The following is a 24,513-nucleotide window of genomic DNA, read 5'->3' on the forward strand; positions in this document are numbered from 1 at the left end:
TACAGTTTGATCTCTCTCAGTTTTGACTTAGTGGACCCACTTCTCAGGATAAATGAGTAGTGATTGCTTTTTCATGGTTTGTTCTGACTTTTAGGAATTGGCCTAAATTGTCATCACTTCTCAGGTTGTTGAAGAGCTAATGGTAACAAAATTCTTCTATAAAGGACCAGAGAGTAAAACAGATAGTAAATATCTTAGGATCTGTAGATCATATGCCTTCTCTGTCATGTACTCAGTTTTGCTTTGTTTTATTTTTTTAAGCTGTTTAAGACTATAGAAACCACTCTGAGCTTGAGGTCATACCAAAACAAACCTAGGGCTAGATTTGAAGGCTGGCCCTAGTTTGGGTAGCTGCTAGACTAAAACACCCTCATTTCATCTTCCTTGTAGGCAACAATGACTACCAGGATTTTCATATCAGAGGACTTTCTGGACAGCTTTGCATGCATATCATTTATTTAAATTGAAAGCAAGGTCTCTATCGTGATGATTTTTTTTAGCCTGTTATCTCAGTTTTCAGAATATTTTTTTCCCAGGAATTAAAATTTTCTAGCCTCTTTTCACTGTTCACTATGACATACACATGTGTGAATCAGCCAGCTAATCAGAAAACAGAATCAATGTAAATGAAAATAAAGTAACATTTAGAGTCACTGACAAAAGTTGGATCTTGGTTGTATAAGATAAGAGTGATTAATTTTCAGAGATTAAATTGCATGGTTGGTCTTTGATCAGGGAAAAGAAAAGAGAAGAAAATTTAATGATCCCCACTATTTTTTTTGTCCTTCAGATGTTAGGAGCTCACATGTGCAACACCGGCGTCTCCGGTATCATTTACATGTTTATTCAACACATTGCATTATGTTACTGTATTTTGAAAGTCATTTAAAATCAACATATTTTAACCTCCTGAGAGGGTATATTGTCCTGTTGGGTGACAGTAGATAGGAACCTATCCCATGTAAGGGGTATATGCCAGTGGCATTCAAGGAGGAAAAGAATTTGCAATGAAACTTTTTTATGCCATGGTAAAAAGTCCAGCTGTAGTTCACTGTCAAATTAGTGAGATTGAATAATTAGTCGAGTTAAGCAGACACAATTCACTTTTCTAAGCAATATATTTGCCAAACAAGTGACCCTCTCTTCTACTGTCATTTCACAGTGGTTGGGAAGAAATTGTGGTATGCATTTTATGATCCTCTGGTAAATGATACTGCACTTATTTTTATTTATTAAAAAAAGACGTAGTAGTATCGCTAATTCTTAAAAGTGCAATAGTTACAATTATAAGAGGACAAGCTTGTTAGTAATTTTTTTAAACTTAGTTCTATTTTCACACTTTAACTAAATTTCTAATATATCTGTAATATTAGTATATTCTCCATTGACTCTACTCTGATACGGCCTACGTTATAGAATCAAAAAAAATAAGAATGTTATTCTAGATGATCTTTACATATGCATACTTGGCTATGCTCTCTCTCTTTTCTAAATTTTTGTAAGCTTTTTTTTTCTTAAAAAAAACCCCCTCTGTACTCAGAAAATAAAATCCATTTCATGGTTCACCTGAGCCAGGGTCCTCAGAAGTAGCAGCCAGGAAGGAAAGGGGCTCCCAGGTGCTGATTGTAGATGGAGCTGGCGTGAGAACTGGTGCCCTCTGTGGTTCCAGTGTCCAGATCCACCTGTGCCATCCATACTTACCTGGATGTCCTGATCCACCTGTGCCATCCATACTTCCTGATAAAGTCACTTTCTTACGGGAAAGGAAGTACGTGCATTGCCATTTCCTCCGGGGAATTTGTTGGCGAGTACTTCTCTTTTCCTAGCCTGCCCCAGCCTACCACAACCTCAAAACCTCAAAACGTACCACAAGGTCAAATCCACAACCTCTCCCAGCACTCCACACCAGCTCTTCCAGCAAGTCACTGGTGAGAAGGAAGTTTGTGTTGTTTACGTGCTCAGGTCGGAAGGACTTCATAGATCAGTTCCAATTAATTCTTTAAAAACCCCATTTACTTTCTTATCTGTTAGCTAGGTGGATTTTTGCATCTGTGATGGGACGTCTTAGGTATTAGGGTGTGGCTGATACTTTGCCTACAGACAACTGGACTTGCACCCAGGTCACCCTAGTATTATCTGATGACTGTTTTGATGAAGAGGCTGGAGGCTGTTCTTTGAGGACAAGATGAACTCCCAAGAAAAGGTATCAGTACCTCTCTTAACATTCTAATAGCTTTCATTCTTTCCTCTTGGTTCTCCCTCACTCAGAACCAAGCCCTGACAAATAATGCTGTTTCATTCAGAGAATAACCAATAAATTACATTGTTAGAATGGCCTCCGTCTACAGAGCATCATATTAAATGCTTGAGCGCAAATAGTAGGAAAGATACGTTGCACTTCATATTTTTCAAAGTGCATGCTTTAACATATGTTAATTACATGATAAGATCCTTCTTCGCATAAATTCAGAATTGGTTCTGGCTGAATCCAGTTAGGATACACTAAAATGTTCACCCTAAAGGTAGGAAAGGAAACAAAAAAAATGAGTGATGAGGGTTCTGCTGTCCAAAGTTCCTATTGATGCGAATGTGGGTCACTTTTTTGGGTAATCAGTTGCAGGAGTATATGTCTCAATATGATTTGAATCCCGAGGCTTTGTTACTTGTTAGAATTCAGGTTTTGGAAGCTGTGAGACAGGTTGTGAGGAATGGCAGGGTGGCGTTCAGTGGCATGGGTCAGAAATTTTTTTCTTTACTGGTAAAGCCCAAGGCAATGATTCATTTTTTTGATATATTACTTGATAAATTTAGATAACATCATGGAAGTGATAAAGTACACACAGGGCATTAATTAAGTTTCTTTTGAAGTTGCTTTAAGTTGTTGGGATTCAACAGGCCTGGTCATTGGAATTCTCTTATTACACCATTTCAGAAGTTTTACCTGAAAGCAAAATTAGATAATGGATGCTGGTAAAGTATTCTGGTTTATACGAAAAGTAAATATAAGTTTATATGTAAAAGAAATGATGTTCCAACATACTTTTTATTTATTTTATTTTTTCACATCTTTTTCTTTTTTTTTTTTTTGGCCGCACCATGCGGCACGTGGGATCTTAGTTCCCCGATCAGGGATCGAACCTCCGCGTCCCCAGCATTGGAAGCGTGGAGTCTTAACCACTGGACCACCAGGGAAGTCCAATTCATTTTATTTTTTATTGTGGTAAAAAGCATAAAATAAAATGCACATAACATATGTTAAAATTTTCCATCGTAACCATTTTTAAGGGTACGATGCCTTAGTGCTAACTATATGCATATTATTGTACAACAGATCTTCAACATTATCTCATCTTGCAGAAATGAAACTCTATACCATTTAAATAACAACTCCCCATCTTCCCCTTCCCCCAACCCCTGGTAATCACCATTCTACTTTCTGTTTCTATGAGTTTAACTACTTTAGAGTACCCCCTATAAGCAGAGTCATGTAGTATTTGTGTTTTTGTGACTGGCCTGTTTCACTTAGCATACTGTCCTCAGTTCATCTATGTTGTAGTATATGTCAGTATTTCCTTTTTTTTTCACAGCTGAATAATATTCCATTATATGTATAGATGTATACACATTTCCTTTTTCCATTCATCAGTGGACATTAGGTTGTTTCTGCCTCTTGGTTATTGTGACTAATGCTGCAATAAGCATGGGTGTACAAATATCTCTTTGAGATCCTGCTTTCAACTTTTTGGATAAAATACCCAGACGTGGGATTACTGGATCATATGGCAGTTCTATTTTTAATTTTTTGAAGACCTTCCATGTTGTTTTCTGTAGAGGCTGCACCATTTTGCACTCCCACCAACGTGCATGAGGGTTCTAATTTCTCTTTATCCTCTCCAACACTTATTCTCTTTTTTTTTTTAAATAATGGCCATTCTAATAATGAGTATGAGGTGAATATTTAAATATTTTTGAGGCGTTTTGGATGTATCTCAAATTTGAAGTTCTAATCTTTCACCTGCCAATGCTTATCCATAAGTAATTACATATGTGGACAATGTAAATAGTTGGTTTCATCCTCTTGAATTGAATACAATGCCTTTAGATCAGTAATAGATGAAGAATTTGTTAATTTGTCATAATAATAATGAATATATTTGTTTTTAAAATGTGCCACACATTATTCTAAGTGCTTTACATTAATTATCTTATTTAATTCTTCCATCATTCCATTAAAGTAGATACTACCATTCTAATATTACTATATTATTTATAGATGTGGAACTTCTATAAAGTTCACAGAGAGGCACAGAGAACAAATTGCCCAGACACAGTTGGGTCTCAGCCTGAACCCAGAGCCTCTTCTCTTAACCCCCTCATTACCCTGCCTTGTATATTTTAAAAGCTTTTCAAGCATTGAACAATTTTAGACTGAATTTTTCTTAAGAGATTTTAGTTCATGGGCAAATTTTTCCATTAAGTTGTTAAAATATAATAAAAAAAAGGGGAATTAAGAATATTTTCAGTGATGATTAGATGATATTAAAGGTTTATAAGAAGGAGGCGCAGAAGTAAGTCTTAAAAATATCTAATTTTTTTTATCATTCATTTTCTGAAATCCCCTAAATATGAAGTTTGAGAGTTCAGCCCTTCAGTACCACCGTATCAGTTTTCTGTCTCAGTTCCCTTGGATTTTATCTGCTGACACTCATTTTGCCAGTAGATTTTTAGTTGCTGGTCTTAGATTGATCCTAAAAGTATACACTCACCACTGATAACACTTCCCAGACTCTCGTTGTTGATTGCAGGAGGAAAGAGGCTTAATTCTTCTCCCGTCCACTTACTAAACTTTGTGACCACAACAGAAGGCAGCTCAGAATCAATTTTTTTTTTCTTATGATGAATACTTGTCAGAAGGAGTTTTTTTTTCTTTTAAGTGATTATATGAATGAATCTGTATGTTTATAGGAAAAAATTACATTCTTTGGAATTAACTCTTGTTTTATTTTGGTTTGAAAATGTTTAAAGAAACAACCATATTTTTATATGCTTTTTTTTTAGAAGGGCATCACTGAGTCATCCTAGAAGGAAAAGAAGAGAATTTAGTACAAGAAAATCTGGATTAATTTAAAATTTAGAGCTTGAGATCTGAATGCTTTAGAATGAATCTGAAAGCATACCCTACATCTGCATTCTGATACCCATTTTCTTTCAGTGCATACTATTAACATAGTTTCCATTTGAGGAAGCTCAGAGGCAAGTACAAGAATCTTCAAAGGAACGAATCTAACCCAAGATTTTGTCCTTGATTGCACCTTTTTTTTTTTCTCTCTCGCTTCCAAAGTGTCTGCACTGCTTCCTTGCTTCTGGAACACCCTCGCTGTCCCCAGAGTCCTCAGACTCTGTTTTACATGGATAACAATTTCAAATTTTGCAACTATTTCAAGCAAAAGCCCTCCAACTCATCCTGTCACCTGTTCGTCTCAGTTTACTGAAATTTCATTTTTAATATCTGAACCTAACTTAGAAGAAGCTACTTTACAGGGTTGTGAGAAAAAAAAAAAAGAGAGAGAAAAATGATGGATAAGAGATCGTAAAGTATTTCTCATCATTGCAGCCTTTTGTCCACATGTTTTAGACCCAAGATCAGTAAACCAAGGCCCTGGGGGCCAAATCCACTTTGCTAAAGAAAGTTCTATTGGAACACAGCCGCTCCGATTCTTGCGTTGTCCGTGGCTGCTCTCCTGCTTCTGCAGGAGTCGCACCAGACACTGAAGGACCGGCAAAGCTGAACTATTGACTATCTGGGCCTTTAAGAAAAAGCTTGTGGACCCCTGCTGTTTTATAAAGGGGTAGAATTAAGTGTTTCCTGGAAGAGGAATCCTTATCCTGCCTCCCCTGGATCATCATCCGACAGGAAGAAGCCCCCCACTCTCCCCTGCTAAGTTTCCCTCTGTACTTTTCCTCCCTGAGGAGACGCCAGGTCCTTTGCTGACCACCCTGTCAGAGCAGACAGTGTAGGTGCCCAGGTTTTCTTTCCGAGAGGAGAGTCTTCAGGCACACACACTACACGGTCCGAGCTTTCCTGGTTCTCCTCTGAGCTTCTCTGTTTTACTCTAAATCCAGCTGGCAGCCTTGTTGGCGTCCCCTGACTCTTGGGGTGACTACTCATTACTCCTTTTTTTTTTTTTGCGGTACGCGCGCCTCTCACTGCTGTGGCCTCTTCTGTTGGCGGAGCACAGACTCCGGACGCGCAGGCTCAGCGGCCATGGCTCACGGGCCCAGCCGTTCCGCGGCATGTGGGATCTTCCCGGACCGGGGCATGAACCCGCATCCCCTGCATCGGCAGGCGGACTCTCAACCACTTCGCCACCAGGGAAGCCCATTACTCCTTTTTGAACGTTGGCTTATGCTTCTCCTACTGTGCCTATTGATTTAATAGACCAATACGCTCCTAGCCTTTTGGCTTCCTGGTGCCGGCCAGGAGGAATTCTCTGCCCAGCATTTCCTCATTTCTGGGCCGAGACCAGCACCGGGCCCTTCCCAGGTCCCTCTTAGCTCTTCTTCTGCATCCCAGCCCCGGTCCTGAGCATCATTACCCTGCTGTGATGATGGCTGATAATCAAGGCTCACTCTGTATGAGGCACTCTGCTCAGTACCTTCAATACAGGATCCCACTTGCTTCTCATAGCAACCCCATGAGGTATCAATTGCTAGGTCCCGTGACCACTTCATTTACAAAGAAAGTAACTCCAGGTTTAAAAGTTTGCTCCAGGGCTTCCCTGGTGGCGCAGTGGTTGGGAGTCTGCCTGCCGATGCAGGGGACACGGGTTCGTGCCGCGGTCCGGGAAGATCCCACATGCCGCAGAGCGGCTGGGCCCGTGAGCCATGGCCGCTGAGCCTGCGCGTCCGGACCCTGTGCTCCACAACGGGAGGGGCCACAACAGTGAGAGGCCCGCGTACCACAAAAAAAAAAAAAAAAGTTTGCCACAACTCAGAAAATGATAGAACTGGGACTTGAACCCATTTGACTCTAGCATCTTATAATCACAGTTATATCACATTCTGCAGTTTAAATATAGATCAATTACCGTCACTTGTGTCAAGCAGGATTTCCCCAAATCCATACCAGCTTTGGAGGACATAGGTAGATACTTGTTGAATACCGAACTTGATCCGGAAGGAAGAATCTAATACCAATGTCTCTTAGGAGCTCTGGGCCCACTGGTAGCACTCAAGAACAAAGCACTTAGTGGCAGTATTAGGAGAGGGTATGTTTGTTTTGACTTGATTAAGGTAGAAGGAAAATCTCAAGGTTGACATGAAGTCAAATTCCTCTTTGAGTCATTTGTTTTTGTCACATAGGGTAGGATCCTACTGCCTCCACACTTGTCATATGGACTTACGGTACCATTCGGTAATTGCCACTGCAAAATGCACACATTGAAACTTTCTATCCAAATGGAGTGGATGCATTAGACTTAATTAGCATTTCTTCCTTTCACCGAGAGTATTATGTTAACAGAGCTTTTTTTTTTTTTTAATTGTATGTTTAAAGAGACACAGGCAGACTCATATCAAGGCTGTTTAAAATTTCTAAGTAGAGAAGGAACACCTAAGAATTGGAGTTGGTTACCGAGCACAGCAAATTTGGGGAGTTACGGTTAGCTCAGATATAACGCTTTTCAGGTGGCAGTGGTCGTTTTTGAGCTCTTTTATGAAGACTGTGACACGATCCCTATACCATAGGAGCTTAAAGACAGAGATGAGTGGCTGCACACATCATGTAGGCGATGTTTTCTACACTGCAAAAGAGCAGTAGCCCTTTCCAAGAAGATGTCATTGTCAAAGCTAAAAACATTAAATTTCTGCATACCTTGATGAGAGAGATTTGTATTCGCCATCATTTTCATCAATAAGTATTTTTGATTGTATGCAGTTATTCCCTTTTAAATGCGTTTCAAAGCACACCCTGCCAATTCCGGATTCTGAGTTTTTTCCTATCATGAACAATAGCTTTGTTTGGGGATCTATAAAACGCGTGTGTACAACCTGACACCTGTTGCTTTGGTGACACGGTTTGTTTGGTTTCTGTGGACTTAAACTGGTCACAAACCATAATGGTACAGAGACAAGTTGAGGGATATCTTTTTGAGGTGTTGAGGAATTCCATTCTCCAAGAGCAACCCTATCCTCTCCCACAGCTGGTCTTGCACCACAAGTCTGACAACAGCAAATGACAATGCCAAGATCCACCCTATCCTACCACATTCCCAGGCATCAAAATTTCCTTTCCAACCAGCAACAATAGCAACAACAACAGCTACACAAAGCAACCTCTCAGGAGATAAGAATTTCATTTTTCATTTCTGTTCTAAACAACACTCAATTACAACACTCAATTTCTTTTGAAGATTAGAGTCAGGCGACATTGCATCTTAGTTGGAGAGACTTGGATCCAGAGTGACTGGGTTTCAATCCTAGCTCTGGCGCTTGTAAGCTGTATAATTCTGGGTCTGTTACCTCTTCTCTCTGTGTCTTAATTCTCTCATCTGCAAAATGGGGCTTCATAGATGTAGAGCACATAGAAGAATGCACCGCACTCTTAGTGTTTGTTAGAGGTGTTGGTATGTAAGTTTTAACAGGTGCATTGAAAGAGCATTGGACTGGTTGTCAGGAATTTGTGTTTTGGTCTCTTTTCTGCAGTTAACTAGCACTTCTCCTTGTAAAGAGGGTTGAGTGATCATAGATAAGTCAGTACCCCATTCACCTCTTTCAGGTCTACATAAAACCAGGAGCCTGAACCTACTGGAATTTGGGATTTGTTCCAAGTCTAATAGCCTAAAAATCTTTGTTGCTTTATGACAAATGATATATTATTGGTGGGTTGCTATCAGTTATGCTCTGTCTAATTGACTGTACGTAGTTTATTTTTATGCATGCTTTGGAGCTAAACATTAAAATGAAGGAATGAGAAACAGGATCAGTAAAGATCAAATGGACAGATAATGAAACATTCTGCTGGGGACTCCAGGGGAGTAAGTCCCTGCCCTCAAGCAATGGACAGTTGTACAGTTGGGACAAGAGGTGGGCAATTCACTAGACACATGTAATAAAGTGCCTTAAAGGCTAAGAGAAAGGTTTGCTTGAAGATAAGTGCGAGATGAACTAGTTATACCCGTACGGACCCCTGGACCCCAGTCTTGTGGGCCCTGGGAGAGCGTCACTGAAGAAATGATAAAAGAAGCACATCTAGGACCAGCAGGAAAGACAATGCTGCTTTCTAGAAACTGGGAGTAATTCAGCGTGGGTGTCAGACAAGGGGGTGGACTTGGGATAGGGGTAGGGATTGACCTGGAACTGTGGCAAGAGATAAGGCTGGGGTGAGATTTTGAAGAGCTTTGCAAATGCTTTGCCCTCAGTTATAATCAGATTACACCCAGTGATGGGCAGTTTACGAGCTCCAGGGAAGTGACAGGAAATGTTCATGAGGGAGGTGGTTGATGTCTTGGAAATTCACTTCGTAGACAGTTTAGTGCTTTAAAAAATGACTTGAGTTATTACACTTCTTCCTCTCCTCCTGGTATCTGTAAAATATGGCTGTGTACACGAGAGTTGTTGGCAAGACACAATCCTCTCTCCAGTTCTCTGGGTGAATGGCATATTCATTCTCACACTCTTGCGTAAATCTGCAGAAGGCTGTTTCTATGCTATTCCCAAACTCCAGGCTTAGGTCTTTGAGTCAAAGTATTTCATAATGTTTCATAATCGATGAAAATGTTACAGTGTTTCTTCCCTTTCTTCTGAGAAGGGAGAACAAAACTGTATATGATTTTAATACCTATATTCCACGTAATGCTTACAATGTTATAAAGCAGGCGTGATGATTCCTCTTTTGTACGTAAGCAAACTGAGAGTATGAAGGTGAAGTGATCAGTTTGAGTTCTGACAGCTAAGAAAGGGCAGAGCTGGAATTTGAACTGAGATCCACCGTTTCCTCTCTCCTTCTTCCCTCACTTATTCATCCTCAGATGTTTTCCTGACCCATATGCAAGGCAGTATGTTAAGGATGGATATACATGGGCATACAAGAACTTTTTCCCATCTTCTCTTTGAGATGAACATGCACAGTGCTCAGTGTTAACAGTTGTGCAATTAAAGCAATAAAGGAGTGGCCATGTTTACAAGTTTGGGGGAAACTGAGGCAGGGTATGTCTTGTTTAAATTGGAAAAAAATTAAGGCTAAATAATTCCTCCCCATTTTACAGCACTGTTTTCCTGCTAAATCATTGTTCACTGCATACAATGGGGAAATGTAATCTTGTGATTAGATACATGTATTTGCATGGAGGCAGTCAATGCTGGTACCCACTGTAGGCTCAATGGCCCTCCCAACACAGATGGCTGGAGGATGAGACCAGAGTCTGTGGTTCAGTCTCCAATCACTAGGATTTATAAACCTGCCTGCTTGGGGAATTCCCTGGCTGTCCAGTGGTTAGGACTCTGAGCTTTCACTGTGGGGGCCAGGGTTCAATCCCTGGTCAGGGAACTAAGATCCCACAAGCTGTGCAGCACAGCCAAAAATTAAAAAAAATAAAGATAAATAAACCTGCCTGCTTGTGGGTTTTTTCCTGATCTTTTTTCCTTAAAGGCAAAGCGTCATCCACTCCCATTTGGGAGCAAGGCCTGATCTTCACTGTGCAAAGGCAGTCATTTGTGCCCACATACCTTTAGAGCTCTTGTAAATTATGTTTGTGATGATCAGAATTTAATCCAATAGAACCTTAAAGAACCAAATATCAAATGAGCTCTTCTAGACCCGCCTGTCTCCCACCTCATTTTGTAGAGGGTTAGAGGGGCAGCAAAAAGGCAAAGAATATGGGGCTCTGGCATAACCCTGTGTACGAAATTGCTGTGCTAAGAGCCAGATGTGACCGTTAACCAGATGTGGCCCTCTTGCCCCACCACTTGCGAGGTATACGTCTTATACCTCGCAAGTGGATGGGGTCCCCTTGGTTGCCTGGGGCTGCCATTCCTTGTCATAGTCTGGGGCAGACGCATTGAGAACTTGAGGCAGATTCTTGAAATATCTTCAGTGATGGCAGTTCTTTGACCTTTGAGGGGAGACTTAACATTTCGTGATAGACAACCATCGTTCGGCGTCATGTATTTGGCCAATCAAGTATTTGGGGTGAATATGGGCAAAGTGTCATTTGATTCCTTCCCCTCTCTGCTTTGTAGCTTTGAAATAACTCTAGTGGCAGTTTAAAGGAAGTTTCGAGAAGTATTCAGAGCAGTCTTCTGGGAATGGATAGAGCATCCCTAAGTAACTTATTTTGAAGTCTAACTTCGGGTGCGTTCTTTGAAAATAAAGTAGCATCCTTTACTTAATTATGCATTGATAGAATTTTGACTTTTTTTTTTGCCACACGTAGGTAATGAGTTATTATCCCACATTATATAATCCCGGCTATAGATACTGTTATTTTCTATTTCAGGTAGAATGAGGAGAAAGGAGCTAGAAACAAAGGAGCTTTAAACACAAAAAAAAGAAAAGAAAAGGAAAGAAAGGGAAGTTGTATCACTGTATGGAAAAACCTTTACTACCATATAGTAAAGAGGGGTTTTTCCTTCTTTCTTTTTTCTGCTTTTGGACACTTCAAACAAAAATACTACAGATTATTGCCTTCACGTTTTTAATGCTCTGTAATTGTGTACTGAGGCAAATCCCATTATTTTTAAATCACTTAATGTTGGAAAACAATTGGATAGACCCCACTTGGAGTGCCCTGTGGGTCATCTCAAGCCATTTGTTCTGTTAATAAAATTAAAACAATTGGGGGAAATATACAGACGCTTTCAAATTGGCTTTACAATTATGATGTCTGTATGTATGAAAAAGAGGACAGCTCTTGGGAACTACATAAAGCCCAATGCCTCATTACTATGTGCAAGAGATGTGAGTCGGAAGTAAAGATTTGACATATATTTTTATTTTGAGATGCCGTGCTAATTTACATCATTCAGCCCTTTCACTGCTAAACTGTAAAAGTCCATTAAGTGACTGAAAGGAATATACAAATTATCCACTGGCACTCCAGGCTGAAGTTTTACATACACCCTGTTATTCTATCCGCCAGCTAGCTGCAAGATTCTATTAAGCAGTAAGTGAGAAGATTATATTGCCTGCAAACTGATGGTACAAAAGACTCTGCAATAAGTCATCAGAGCCCAGGACCTTCTGAAAAGACGCCAAGAAATATTATAAATTGCTCTATCACGATTGTCAGCCTGGTTAAAAAACCCGGAGCTTCCACGTGGATCTGGTTCCCTCTGAAGCTGAGCTTATCTCCCCAGCTATTGACAAAACTGGGAAAATTCCAGTCGTGTCATCCACGGCTGCCCAGTTCAGTCCCTGGTGCCTTATAACAGACGTGGCCCAGAAAATAGCAAGCTATAATCCAAGAAAACTCCGTGTCTCAAATGAGAATTCTAGGCTGTGAACAATAACTTCTGCGTTCCCCTGAATGACTGTCCAGTGTTAACATTCCAGAGGCCGGCAGTTGCTACTGGAAATATTTTTGTCTTGTTTCCTCTTGGTGAATCGAAGGAAAACAAGTGCCCCATGGAGATCATAGGGTCTATTGGGAGTAGTGTCTTAGAGCCATTATCAAAATAGATGTAACAGTGTTGCCTAGGTGCTTGGGGCAGCATATTTTTAGGATAAAATGCTTTCTTCATTGAATAGAAAAAGCACCAGGGAAGGTTTTTCAAGGGCAGAATCTTTGTAGACTCTGACATGAATCAAAGACTGTTGGGTGGGTGATCACAGCCAACAACAATGAACTAAGGAACTCAGTGGGAGGGCTCGGAAATTAGAGAGGTTTTCCTCCAGCCAAGAAGTTCTTTAGGATGATGTTGATTTGTTTTTCAAGGTATAAACCAGTGTTACTTAGTGAAATCAAGGTTATCATCCACATATGTCAAGACAAATTTATTGAAAGAGAACATTTGGCAGGAGGATGTCAGATTCATCGTAAACCATGTCTATATGCTTAGCTGAAAATCTATCATTTATGAAAATACTCGGGACCACTGTATTTTCTTTCCATTCACAGTGAAATTTTTATAAGAATGTGGTGTTTTTTTCTATAGCTTGGGGAAGATTCCTTTACCCCAATGTAGTCATTTATTCATTTTTCACAGCACAGTTCATTCATTTGCTCCTGTGTGAAGAATTCACTGACTTTCCAAAGCACAATCTCAGCAGCTGTGGGGATGCATCCGTGTACACGGGTGTGTGGTGCTGACTTGAATCCAGAGCCGTTGCAGCGCACACTCAGCTGTATCGTGATTTGTTGACATGTCTTGTCTCCTTGTAAAACTGTAGATTCCTTAAGGGCCAGGGACTTCCTCTTTCTTTCCCAGCCCTGCACATGTACAAAATGGTAGGCTTATTGATAAGCGTTGAGGATTCAGCTGTAAATGAGACGGAACTCTGCCCTCAAGAACTCGTCCTAAGGCACTGTTAAAAATTCTTCTGCCTTTACATTTCTCGTTGTCATTGAAGAATTATAGAATGTAGTGGTTAGAAAGGAAACTGGAATTCTTCTTTATATGTGATCTAAAATCCTCGTATGGCAATTTGACAATTTCCCTTCTGTTTCTGAAGAAATATAGAAATCTCGAGACAGTCATTCAGAGAAGGGGCATCTATAGGTTCAGCTGCGATAATTGAATCACTCCTGAGTGTTTTCTGCAACGTGGCTCCAATTCTTAGGGCACCCATTTTGCAAATATTAGTAAGTGTTATGGTAAGATAAACATTAAATAGCTCTCTTAGTGCCACCTATCTGTATTTTCATATTTTATATTATTTTTCTTCTTATTTATATCAAGATGTACTTTTATTTCCTTTAAAACTTCTTACAGTTTTGTTTTGGTTTTTTTTCTCTTTTCACACTTAACTCCCCAGAAACCTTTGTATTTTTCTCTTTTCTCCTTGATAAGCTCTCCTGGTTTTGCCATGGATTTCCATTTTTGTCGAAGGTATTTTTGTAAGGTGTTGAAAAATTAACTAGATTTTCTTCTACTTTTTTTTTTTTATTTGATTTGTGGAATGGTTTTCCTAGTGTGCTTCATTTTGCTTCCTAATGGGCCATCTAGCTCACTTGACCTTGTGGACAGTACTATGTGACAGCATCATAATTGATGTTCAGAAAAATGACCTTGAGGTACCAAAAAATACCTCATAATTTAAAATGTATCATTTTACTTATATACTACTTTTGGGTGGAGGATTTCTATTCTGCATAAGCAATAATCCTTGCCTCCAGGATCTTACCATCTAAGGGATAGTATGCACGTGAAAAGGTATAAAAGAATCTGGCACGTCTTTATATGATGAGAGTACCCAAAAAGATATGAGAACCAAGAAATCATTTTCTGCTAGGGTGGTTTGAGAAGTTTTCATGAAAGATTTGAATGGAATTTGAGTTGAACGTTGAGCCTTGGAAGTAATTTTAAGAAGAAAAGAGGGGCAAAGATAGATCATCCTCAGAGGGACGTCTGAAGGACACAGCAAAAACTGAATAAATCAAATCGGTGCATCAGGAAGTTCATATAAGGTAATCATTGTAATGTTGCTGGAAAAGTGGATGAGAGTCACGTGGGGCAGGGATTTTGTTGGCTAGGTGAATATTTTATGTTCATTCCAGAGGCCATAGGAATCTATTGATTTTTTTTTTTTTTTTTTTTTTTTTTTTTGCGGTACGCGGGCCTCTCACTGCTGTGGCCTCTCCCGTTGCGGAGCACAGGCTCCAGACACGCAGGCTCAGCGGCCACAGCTCACAGGCCCAGCCACTCTGCGGCATGTGGGATCCTCCCGGACCGGGGCACGAACCCGCGTCCCCTGCATCGGCAGGCGGACTCTCAACCACTGCACCACCAGGGAAGCCCTCTATTGATTTCTTTAAAAGTTGAGTTAACGACATTATCAAAAACATCCTAGGAGGAGGAATATGATCGTGGTATGCAGTGTGGATTAGAGGGGGACAAGACGGAGGCAAAATGCCCAGTTAGGAGATAACTACCATAGTCCAGGTGTGAGCTCACACAGGCCTCATTTAGGGGCCTGTCAGAAGGGCCTTGTTGCGAAGGATGAGGATATAATTTTCAAAGAAGAAGAGGAACTAGTTTGAAAAGAAAGGTGATTATTGTGTGTGTGTGTGATGCTGGGTCATCCCAGTAGTTTCCAGCACTGGGTTAAAAGGGATGGGGCAGGGGAACTTGTGCTCATGCCTTGATACTAGAAAGTGAACAAATGATGACTTTGTATTGACTTTTGAGGAACAAAAAAAAGGGAAGTAATGCTGTTCGGAAAACATTTTTTTTTTTCCCTTTCTAACTAGTTATTGTTCCGCTCTTCCTAAGAAAGCAGAGGCTTGGGTTTCTTTTTAAATAAGTATAAGGAGAGCCACGTAGAGTGGAAGGATCTGGTAGTAGAATACTAATTAACCCCTAGAAAATGGCTAGCAACACTCTCTTGATGCAAAATAAATTTTCAGTGAAAATCACAGTGAAAAATTATTCATCTAAAGTTCAGATTCTAAATCCTTTTATTCTCAGCCGTGACCCAGCCAGTTTGGTTCCTTTGACTTATCCTTGGTTTTCTGTGAGTGTAATAATACAGTAACACAGTAATATCTCTGAGGAAGGTGGTGGTGTGTGCTTCTGTTGATGCAATTAATATTACTCTTAATATTTCACCTATTATGTTAAAAAGTAGTTTCTTTTATTATTGTAAATGCCCTGAATTAGAATGCTAATTTAGTCAATTTTGATAGGATTATCTTAAGTTATAATACACAGGCTTTTTTTTTTTTTTTGAAGTCATGCATACTTAACCAGTTCCCCGTAGTTATGAGTGGTTAGGTATTACTTCCTGTTGAATTAGCAGTTGCTGAGTAGTTGAGTCTTTCTACAATCCTGCAATCCACTAATGTGATATTTAATGAGGAGACATCAGTCTGGAGAAAGGTAGTCAATATAAATCAGTGTTTACAAAGTGTGATTAACTCTGAAATATTTCATCAATGCTGTGGTCCCAGGCAGACTCTATGCTAATTACTAGAATCTGTGCATGTTTCAGGGGACTTGGATGGACCCTGGGTATTGCAAACATGGAGCAGCAAAATTGCAATTATGCTCGGACCGTCTCTGATGACAATTTATGCATTTGGTCTGATGACCTCCCCCTTCCCAAGAGGGCAATAAACAGAATGCATTTTCATTAAGATACTAATGCACTTAATCACAAGGGGAAAGGGTTAGGAAGTAACGAAAGACCTTCAAGCACTATGTGACAGAGCTGATAGGGGAGAGAGGCTTTATTTTAAAGTCAGCTTCTCTACAAAGCTGTAGGCAGCCCCAGAGCACTTCCCACACATAGTCTTTGGCACTAATTGAAAAATTGCAAGTTAAAGTTTGGATCTTCTGGCGACATCCTTATCACTTCAAATCTGTTGTTACTAACGTAAATGATGTAGACTGTAATATTAAAAATATAATTTCATAGCAGTTTATTTTTATTTATAACACTTCCATGCAGCTTGAGTGTTTGGAATTCATTATGCAAGTAATTTAATAAACATGATGATTTGGACAGTGATGATGGTGGTCATGATGGTTGTAATGAAGATGGTGATGATGATGGTTGTAATGAAGATAGTGATGATGGTAATGATCGTGGTGATGGTGATGGTAATGATGGTGGTGATGATGGTAATGATGGTGGTGATGGTGATGATGGTAATGATGGTGGTGATGATGGTAATGATGGTGATGATGGTGATGGTTGTGATGATGGTAATGATGATGGTGATGGTGGTGATGATGGTGGTGATGGTGGTGGTGATGGTGATGGTGGTGATGGTGGTGATGATGGTGGTGATGATGGTGATGATGGTAATGATGGTGGTGATGATGATGTTAATGATGGTGGTGATGATGGTAATGATGGTAATGATGGTGGTGATGATGATGGTAATGGTGGTGGTGATGATGGTAATGGTGGTGATGGTGGTGATGATGGTAATGATGGTGGTGATGGTGGTGATGGTGATGATGGTGATCATCATCATCGGTAAACATTTTCCAAGAGTAAAATTGTATTGTAAGGCTCTGGTAAGTGATGAAGTGAGAACCATGTAACTTCAGTCCCTGCCCTCAAGGAGCTTACTGCACAGTCCCAAATTAGCCTGCTGATCATTTTTCACAGTGAGATTTATACTGTTCAGTGTCAGAGAGACAAAAAGTCTGATGCATCAGGGCATTAGTAACCAAAAGAAATCCAGGATGGATGATACTGTAATACTTTTTTTTTGTTTGTTTTGTTTTGGGTTTTTTTTGCCGTACGCAGGCCTCTCACTGCTGTGCCCTCTCCCGTTGCGGAGCACAGGCTCCGGACGCACAGGCTCAGCAGCCATGGCTCACGGGCCCAGCCGCTCCACGGCATGTGGGATCTTCCCAGACCGGGGCATGAACCCCTGTCCCCTGCATTGGCAGGTGGACTCTCAACCACTGCACCACCAGGGAAGCCCTGTAATACGGTTTTGATGTTGGTGTTTTTATGGAAATAATCTGCTGGGAGATTTCTTTTGGATCCTCAAATTCTGGAAGACCGCTACTTTGTATGAGTGGATGAAGCATAATTTTAAAGACTGATTCTAAGCTTAATCTTTTGAAGAGCTTCACCATGTATCTTCTCCTTGTTTGATGCATCTTCAGTGGTTATAGCGAGCATCTGGCTCCATGATATTTGTGACATCCTCATGACTCCCGTTGACTTTTTTTTTGAGGGAGGACGGTAGGAGTAGCAGAGTTGGTGTTGCCTTGGGGTTGCTAGGATTGCCTGGGTCTTGCAAGTCTAACAGCTTCTTTTCTTAAACTCTGTGTTTTAGGTAATATAGAATATAGCTGCCCTGCCACGAATGAATGTGAAATCACAAAGCGCAGACGTAAATCCTGCCAGGCTTGCCGCTTCATGAAGTGTTTAAAAGTGGGCATGCTCAAAGAAGGTAAGGCTGTGTGCTACTGCTCCTGTACTTTAGGCTGGGGGTGCGGGATATACAGGGAATTACAAAAATATTAGAGAAACCAGGCAACTCTGGGGTCACAGTAAGTATCCTGAATCTGATAGCAGAATACTCCTCCTTTATACCTGGACTTGCTGATCTCTCGTGGCTAACTGCTTGACATCAACAGGAAGGGACAAGGTAGGACACATCTGATGTGTAGCTAAACCCACCAGGTATGCTTGGCAGTTCGGTTTCTTTTCATCTTTACAGTTTGCAGAAGGCAAAGGACGAAGGGTAGCCAAGAGGCTACTGTCATTGTCTTTTTGCTTTCTTTTCACTACTAGGTCTACAGAGGGATCCCCACCCCATCTTTACTGAGGTATAACTGACAAATAAAAATTGTGTATTTTTAAGGTAGATGACCTGTATTTCATTAATATATATTTTGAAATAATTGCCACAATCAAGGTAATAACACATCCATCACTTCATATGGGTACTGTTTTCTTTCTTTCTTTTTTAAAAATTCATCTTACGTTTAAAGTACTCTTTATTCTTTTCTAATCTTATCTTTGGGACTTATCTTCTATTATAAAGAGTTTGTAACAATGGTATTAAAATTGTTGCTTTCAGTTGAGGATAACAACAACAAACACAAAATAACAACAATGAGCATGTATTCCGTGCTAAACGAATTGCCTAAGTTCCCACAGCAGATGAGGGTAGAGCCAGGAACTGAACCCAAATAGATTTTAGAATTCACTCAAGTCCCCCACCTAAATCAAAGTTCCTGAAATCTTTGTATATTTCAGTATGTCTAGTGAAACTAACATTTTAGCTTGGCGATGGAGAAAAATTGTTCTTTTCTGTGGGAGGCCTAGGTTTAGTTTTGGGTTTGTTTTTAATATATTCCTGTATGTGTATGTGCTTTGTAGATGTGCATTTTATATACTGCATTTAGGTTTCACTGTTTCCTTCTCTTCAGAAAATTTGCCAGAGTTTAAAATAAATATGATAATTTTATACAGTAACAAAATGGAACTATGGTCATTGAAGTTTGAAAGAATATGAGGTAAATTAAGTATTTAAATGTACTGTTTCTCTTGAGTCCTAGACTGTATCTTGTTCCTGGGGTCGGCCTTATGAGTTTGTATAATTTGTTGTTACTGGAGATCACCTATTTTTTTTACAGGCTTTTTTTTTTTTTTTTTTAGTAACTTTATTTATTTATTTACTTTTGGCTGCGTTGGGTCTTCATTGCTGTGCGTGGGTTTTCTCTAGTTGCTGCGAGCCGGGGCCACTCCTCGCCATGGTGCGCGGGCCTCTCATTGTGGTGACTTCTCTTGTTGTGGAGCACAGGCCCTAGGTACATGGGCTTCAGTCGCTGTGGCTCGCGGGCTCTAGAGCGCAGGCTCAGTAGTTGTGGCATACGGGCTTAGTTGCTCCACGGAATGTGGGATCTTCCCGGACCAGGGCTCGAACCCGTGTTCCCTGAACTGGCAGGTGGATTCCTAACCACTGCACCACCAGGCAAGTCCCGAGATCACCTATTTTTTAACTGCAAAATCGAAGTAGATCCAAGTATTTATTCCTCATGAATGAACCAGAGCTTCAATTAGGTACGGCATCACCAGATCTCATAATTTTTCCTGGCTTGTTCTTATTCCAAGATTTTTACTGTGAACCATGTCATAGGAAGATTAATGAAGCAGATTGTATTTGGGTACGTGGAATTCATGCTATTTTTCTCTTGTCCACTAAGATTAACTCCTCCACTGGCTAGGAACTAAGAAGATTCTCCCAAAGTCTTCTCATCCTCAACTTGAAAAATAATTGTAAACAAGCGTGTAACTTTATCATGAAAGCCTTATGGAAAGAGGACCAAGATATTTGCCAAGTAAAAAAATAAAATAAAAAACAGATTGCCTGCAGCAACATGGATGGACCTAGAGATTATCATACTAAGTGAAGTAAGTCAGAGAGAGAAAGACAAAAATCATATATATCACTTATATGTGGAATCTAATAAAATGACACAAATGAACTTATTTACAAAACAGAAATAGACTCACAGACACAGAAAACAAACCTGTGGTTGCCAAAGGGGAAATTGAGGGGGGGATAAATTAGGAGTTTGAGATTAACACATACACACTACTATATATAAAATAAATAAACAAGGACCTACTCTATAGCACAGGGAACTATATTCAATATCTTGTAATAGCCTATAATAGAAGAGAATCCGAAAAAGATATATGTGTGTGTGTGTGTGTGTGTGTGTGTGTGTATGTATAACTGAATCACTTTGCTGTACACCTGAAACTAACACAACATTGTAAATCAACTTTAATTCAGTAATTAAAAAAAGAAAACAAATTGCCTAGTAGGATGATTCAATTTACATATAAATATATTTTATATAAAATATGCTATTAAATTTATATTAAATAACAATTTTATACAAATTTGTACTGTAATAATTTATATTAATACACGCACATTATGATGGTATATGCATGGAGAAACAGAAGGAAGGATAAAGATTGGTACCAGTGTTAACACTAGTGAAAAAAAGTCAGGGTAGGGAGTACTTTTCTTGTTTACTCTATAGCTTTTGGCACTGTTAGGATTTTTCCACAGTGAACACGTTTTGCATTTATAATCCATTTCCTAAATATTTATTAAGTTCCTCTCATGTGCCAAGCACTATTCTAGGCTCCAGTGATGCCACAGTGAAAACGACAGATATGGTTTCTCTTGCTAGAAGAAGGCTTATGTGGAAGATACTAAAAGGATAACAATTTTAACAAAGGAAAACATATGAATAATAATCCAACGATAACAGCCCAACCCATATGACAAAGCGTTTTCCTCTGAGTTAGGACAGTGGTGATAGCTGACTTTCTTGTGGTGGAAACATTACCTTAGTAATTGCCTTAAACCCCATAGCAGAGTAGCAAACAAAACATATTTCAGAGTGTAACAAGTGATTGACAATAATATTTTTGGTCTTAATTATCTTTATATTGCCACTTAGTTGAGCTATAGAGACTCAAACCAAACTTACGCTATTTGAAAAGGCTTACTTTAGAGTTTGGACTTGAGGAATCATTATTTTCCAAAAGCAAATCAATGTTTAAAAATGTTATAAAAGTAATGTATCAATTAACACTTTGAATGGGTATGTCCTAGATTTGGATTTTATTGTTAAAAACTAAACTACATGGAGATATGCCTCCATGTCCAGGTAAATAGGATCTTTTTGAGCAGTTTGATTTTACTACTAGTGTACTCACCTATTTGCCCTTCCAGTTTTAAGGAGGAAGTAGAAAACCTATTTTCCCCTAAATAATTTTCCCCATTGTGTTTTCAAGCAGGAACAATCTTGAAGGGTGGTTAGAGTGACTGAAAAGGTGTGAACTGTGTTTAATTAAACATTGTTGGTGAAAGTAAATAGGACGGGTGCTTATCTATAATTCACACCTCTTCAGTTGCTGTTATCAAGCCTTTAGAGGGACTGTTTTCAAGGGAATTGCTGCTGTTGCTGATATACTCAAAAAATAATTTATTTTCCTTTACTTCCTTGTGCCCACTTTGGTGGAAAAATATCTCTAAGCCCCTTCCCCCAAATAGAAAGGAGATGATAGTTATGAGTAAATATGGAATACTCTTTTTCTTCTGTCCTTAAAAAAATACAGTGAAATATTGCATTACACCCTGCATATAAATGCACAGTTATGTTTGGCCATCTCCTTGGCTCAAGGCTTACCTTCTCAGCCTGGAGAGAATGATACTGTCTTAAATGTATCTTTATGGATGGAGAGGGGTTTCAGTCCCATGCAGTATGTCAGAGATCATGATGTTGTAAATCTATTCCAATGTAAACCTGTTCAATTCGATTACCGGTCCGTAATAATATTTGTCTGTACAACCCCCACGTTGGCCACAGCAGTCCATACAGGCTGATGGCACAGCAGGTCGGGAAATTGACAGACCAAATCTATTTAAACAGAAAACAACATGAGTTCTAGAATCTGAAATGAAATCAGATTTCAACAGCTTTGATGGGAATCTTCTTTCCTTTCACAGGTATTTTTATTCACCTAGCCATGTGCATCTTAGATAAAATGCTGCTTGAGGGAAATGAAGATGTTTTCATTAAATAGGGTGTTTATAGAAAGATGAGACTTTTACTCTTTTAAAAATAATGTCTTGGTTTTACTGAGTGGCATTTCTACTAATGATGTGAGGTACAAAATGGAAGTGGTGGCTTAGTGGGTCAGCAACTCCAGTTACATCACAGTGTGTGTAATTAAATCCCTATAATACATGGCTTATCGTTAGTCAGCACCAGAATCATGTCCAGATGAACCATGTTTGGTTTTAATATTAGCATTTTTGAATCAAAATATTGTTACCAGTGGAAGCAAAAAAACAGTTGTGTGGGGAAAACAACAAAATGCAACAACATAAAACTGTGAGAAGTACAGTTAAAAAAAATGGTACTTTGTTCAAATCCAAGTTGTTGCACCATTCCGCGTCCTGAAAAATCCCCTTCGCTTTCTCTGGGCTCTGCTTTCTGCCAAGCCTCACGAATGATGGGCCAGCATTATTTTTTCGGCATTATACCGTACTGGATGTCAGAGAAAACCCATCTATTACAAGATATCTGGTCTCAACATTCCCTTTTCATTTTTTTCAGGTATTGTTTATTTGAAGGAAAAAACAAGAACTAATCAACGTGCACCTATAAATCTAGTCAAGATTTATTTTTATTTTGATCTTTCTCCTTAGTTATTTAAAGGCTACTGTAGGACATACTGGTTCGGTTTTCTCTCTTTCAGTGGCAAACAGACATTTTATGAAAGCAATAATTACTTTATTTACGTATAGGATTCACGGATCCAAAGATTGAAGAAAGGCTTTTTGCTCTTTATTGGCGTGATGGGTTTCACCTTGGCGACTCAAGTATTTTTCTTTGACTCTTGCACGTGAGAGCAAGAGACGCACATTTGTGTGCAATATTATATTCCCCAGCCAGGCCAGCCTGCGTGCCGCAGTACAGATGAACCCAGGCAGCCTGGTGGACTGGTTTAGTTATTTCATGCCAAGAAATTGTGCTTTGCACTTTGCCTTTAAAAAGGTGGTTACTTAACCCTTCTAATCATCACTTTCATCATTTGCAAAATGGTAGTGGCAGTAATAGTATTTGCAAATAAAATGTTGTTGTGCATAGCCAACAAGATACTGCAGGTTAGGTGCTCAGCATACCATGTGACCCAGAGCAAGGACCAGATCAAGGTTAGCTGTTGTTGCTGGAGACGGTAGGGGTCAAGCTTTAAGGTCAGGTGGATCTAGATTGAAGCCCTGGCTCTGTCTCCTCCTGGACCTGGGGCAAGGTATGTTACCTCTAGGACTCACTTGCTTCAACCTATTTATTTATAAATATGGAACTTAATCCTTTGTCTACCAAAGAAAATGGACAAATCACACACCTTTTCAAACAAGAAGAAATATAAGAATTCTACTAACTTCATAGGTACATTAAATTTTACTGAGGTAACTTTGATATCAGACCATCGTGGATAAAAAATCAGAGGAGAGAAATAAGTTTTAGCACACCTCCATAAATATTAACTGAGCTTCTCCCATGTGTCTGGCAAAAACATTGTGCTTTGGCTTTTAATTCTGATTTTCCACAACTTTGCATTGTGATTTTAAGCAAGTCCATTCAACTCTGCCTTTATTTCCATATGTGCCGGGGAGCAGTTAGACTACTTTCTTTCTCATCTCTTCTATTCTAAAATTCTATAAGTTTTGTTAAAAATGATATAATGTCTCTAGAAACATAGTACCAATATATGACAAAAAGATACTTATAATTATTACCGCTGCTGATGACTATGTCCATAAGTTTGAAAATACAATAAGAGCTGTGATTCGATAGACATGGCTAGTGAATTGTGCTACTTTGTAAATTTTGTCTTAACTGAATAATTCTTTGGATGCTTTCCATCTTTCTAGAAAAGCAGGAGGTATGTTATTTTTGTCAAAGTTGATAGAAGTGAGTTGAAGGAACAGTAGAACAATTAATAGGTATTTAAATACTTAGGACTTGAAGTCTTGATCATGTATTTTTGTAGTGTTTGAAACGCTTTTCCTCTTTATTTCCTCACAGCCCCTACCATCTCTTGTTAATAAATTGAAGTGCAGTCAGTAGAGTTTTATTTCTGTGGGCATCTAAAGGCTCATCACAGGTTGCCGTGTTGCTACTGGTCAGATATATTTGAAATTTTGTTGTTAGATTTTTAAAATAAAAACATTGCCATAAGTGGGAGAGGAGAAGAGCGAGTTTATATAATTTTAAGTGCCTTCTGGGGGAAAATGAGTCATTAAAACAAACAAAACACATAACGATGTTATATGTGTTTTGTCG

At 39.3% G+C, this 24,513-nt stretch overlaps 1 protein-coding gene across 3 annotated transcripts in view; it reads left to right on the forward strand.

Moving 5' to 3' along the window:
• ESRRG (estrogen related receptor gamma) overlaps positions 1–24,513 on the forward strand; it is a 171,634-nt gene that overhangs the window by 7,537 nt on the left and 139,584 nt on the right. For 2 of the 3 annotated variants that reach the window (XM_069540126.1, XM_060011045.2), the window contains exon 2: positions 17,958–18,074. The exons of the other annotated variant lie outside the window; for it this stretch is intronic. In XM_069540126.1, the coding sequence (XP_069396227.1) occupies positions 17,958–18,074 (117 nt within the window). The remainder of the gene's footprint in view (positions 1–17,957; positions 18,075–24,513) is intronic. 3 annotated transcript variants of the gene reach the window in all.

Source organism: Delphinus delphis, chromosome 1, assembly GCF_949987515.2.
Source record: "Delphinus delphis chromosome 1, mDelDel1.2, whole genome shotgun sequence".
In the NCBI taxonomy this organism is placed as follows: Eukaryota; Metazoa; Chordata; class Mammalia; order Artiodactyla; family Delphinidae; genus Delphinus; species Delphinus delphis.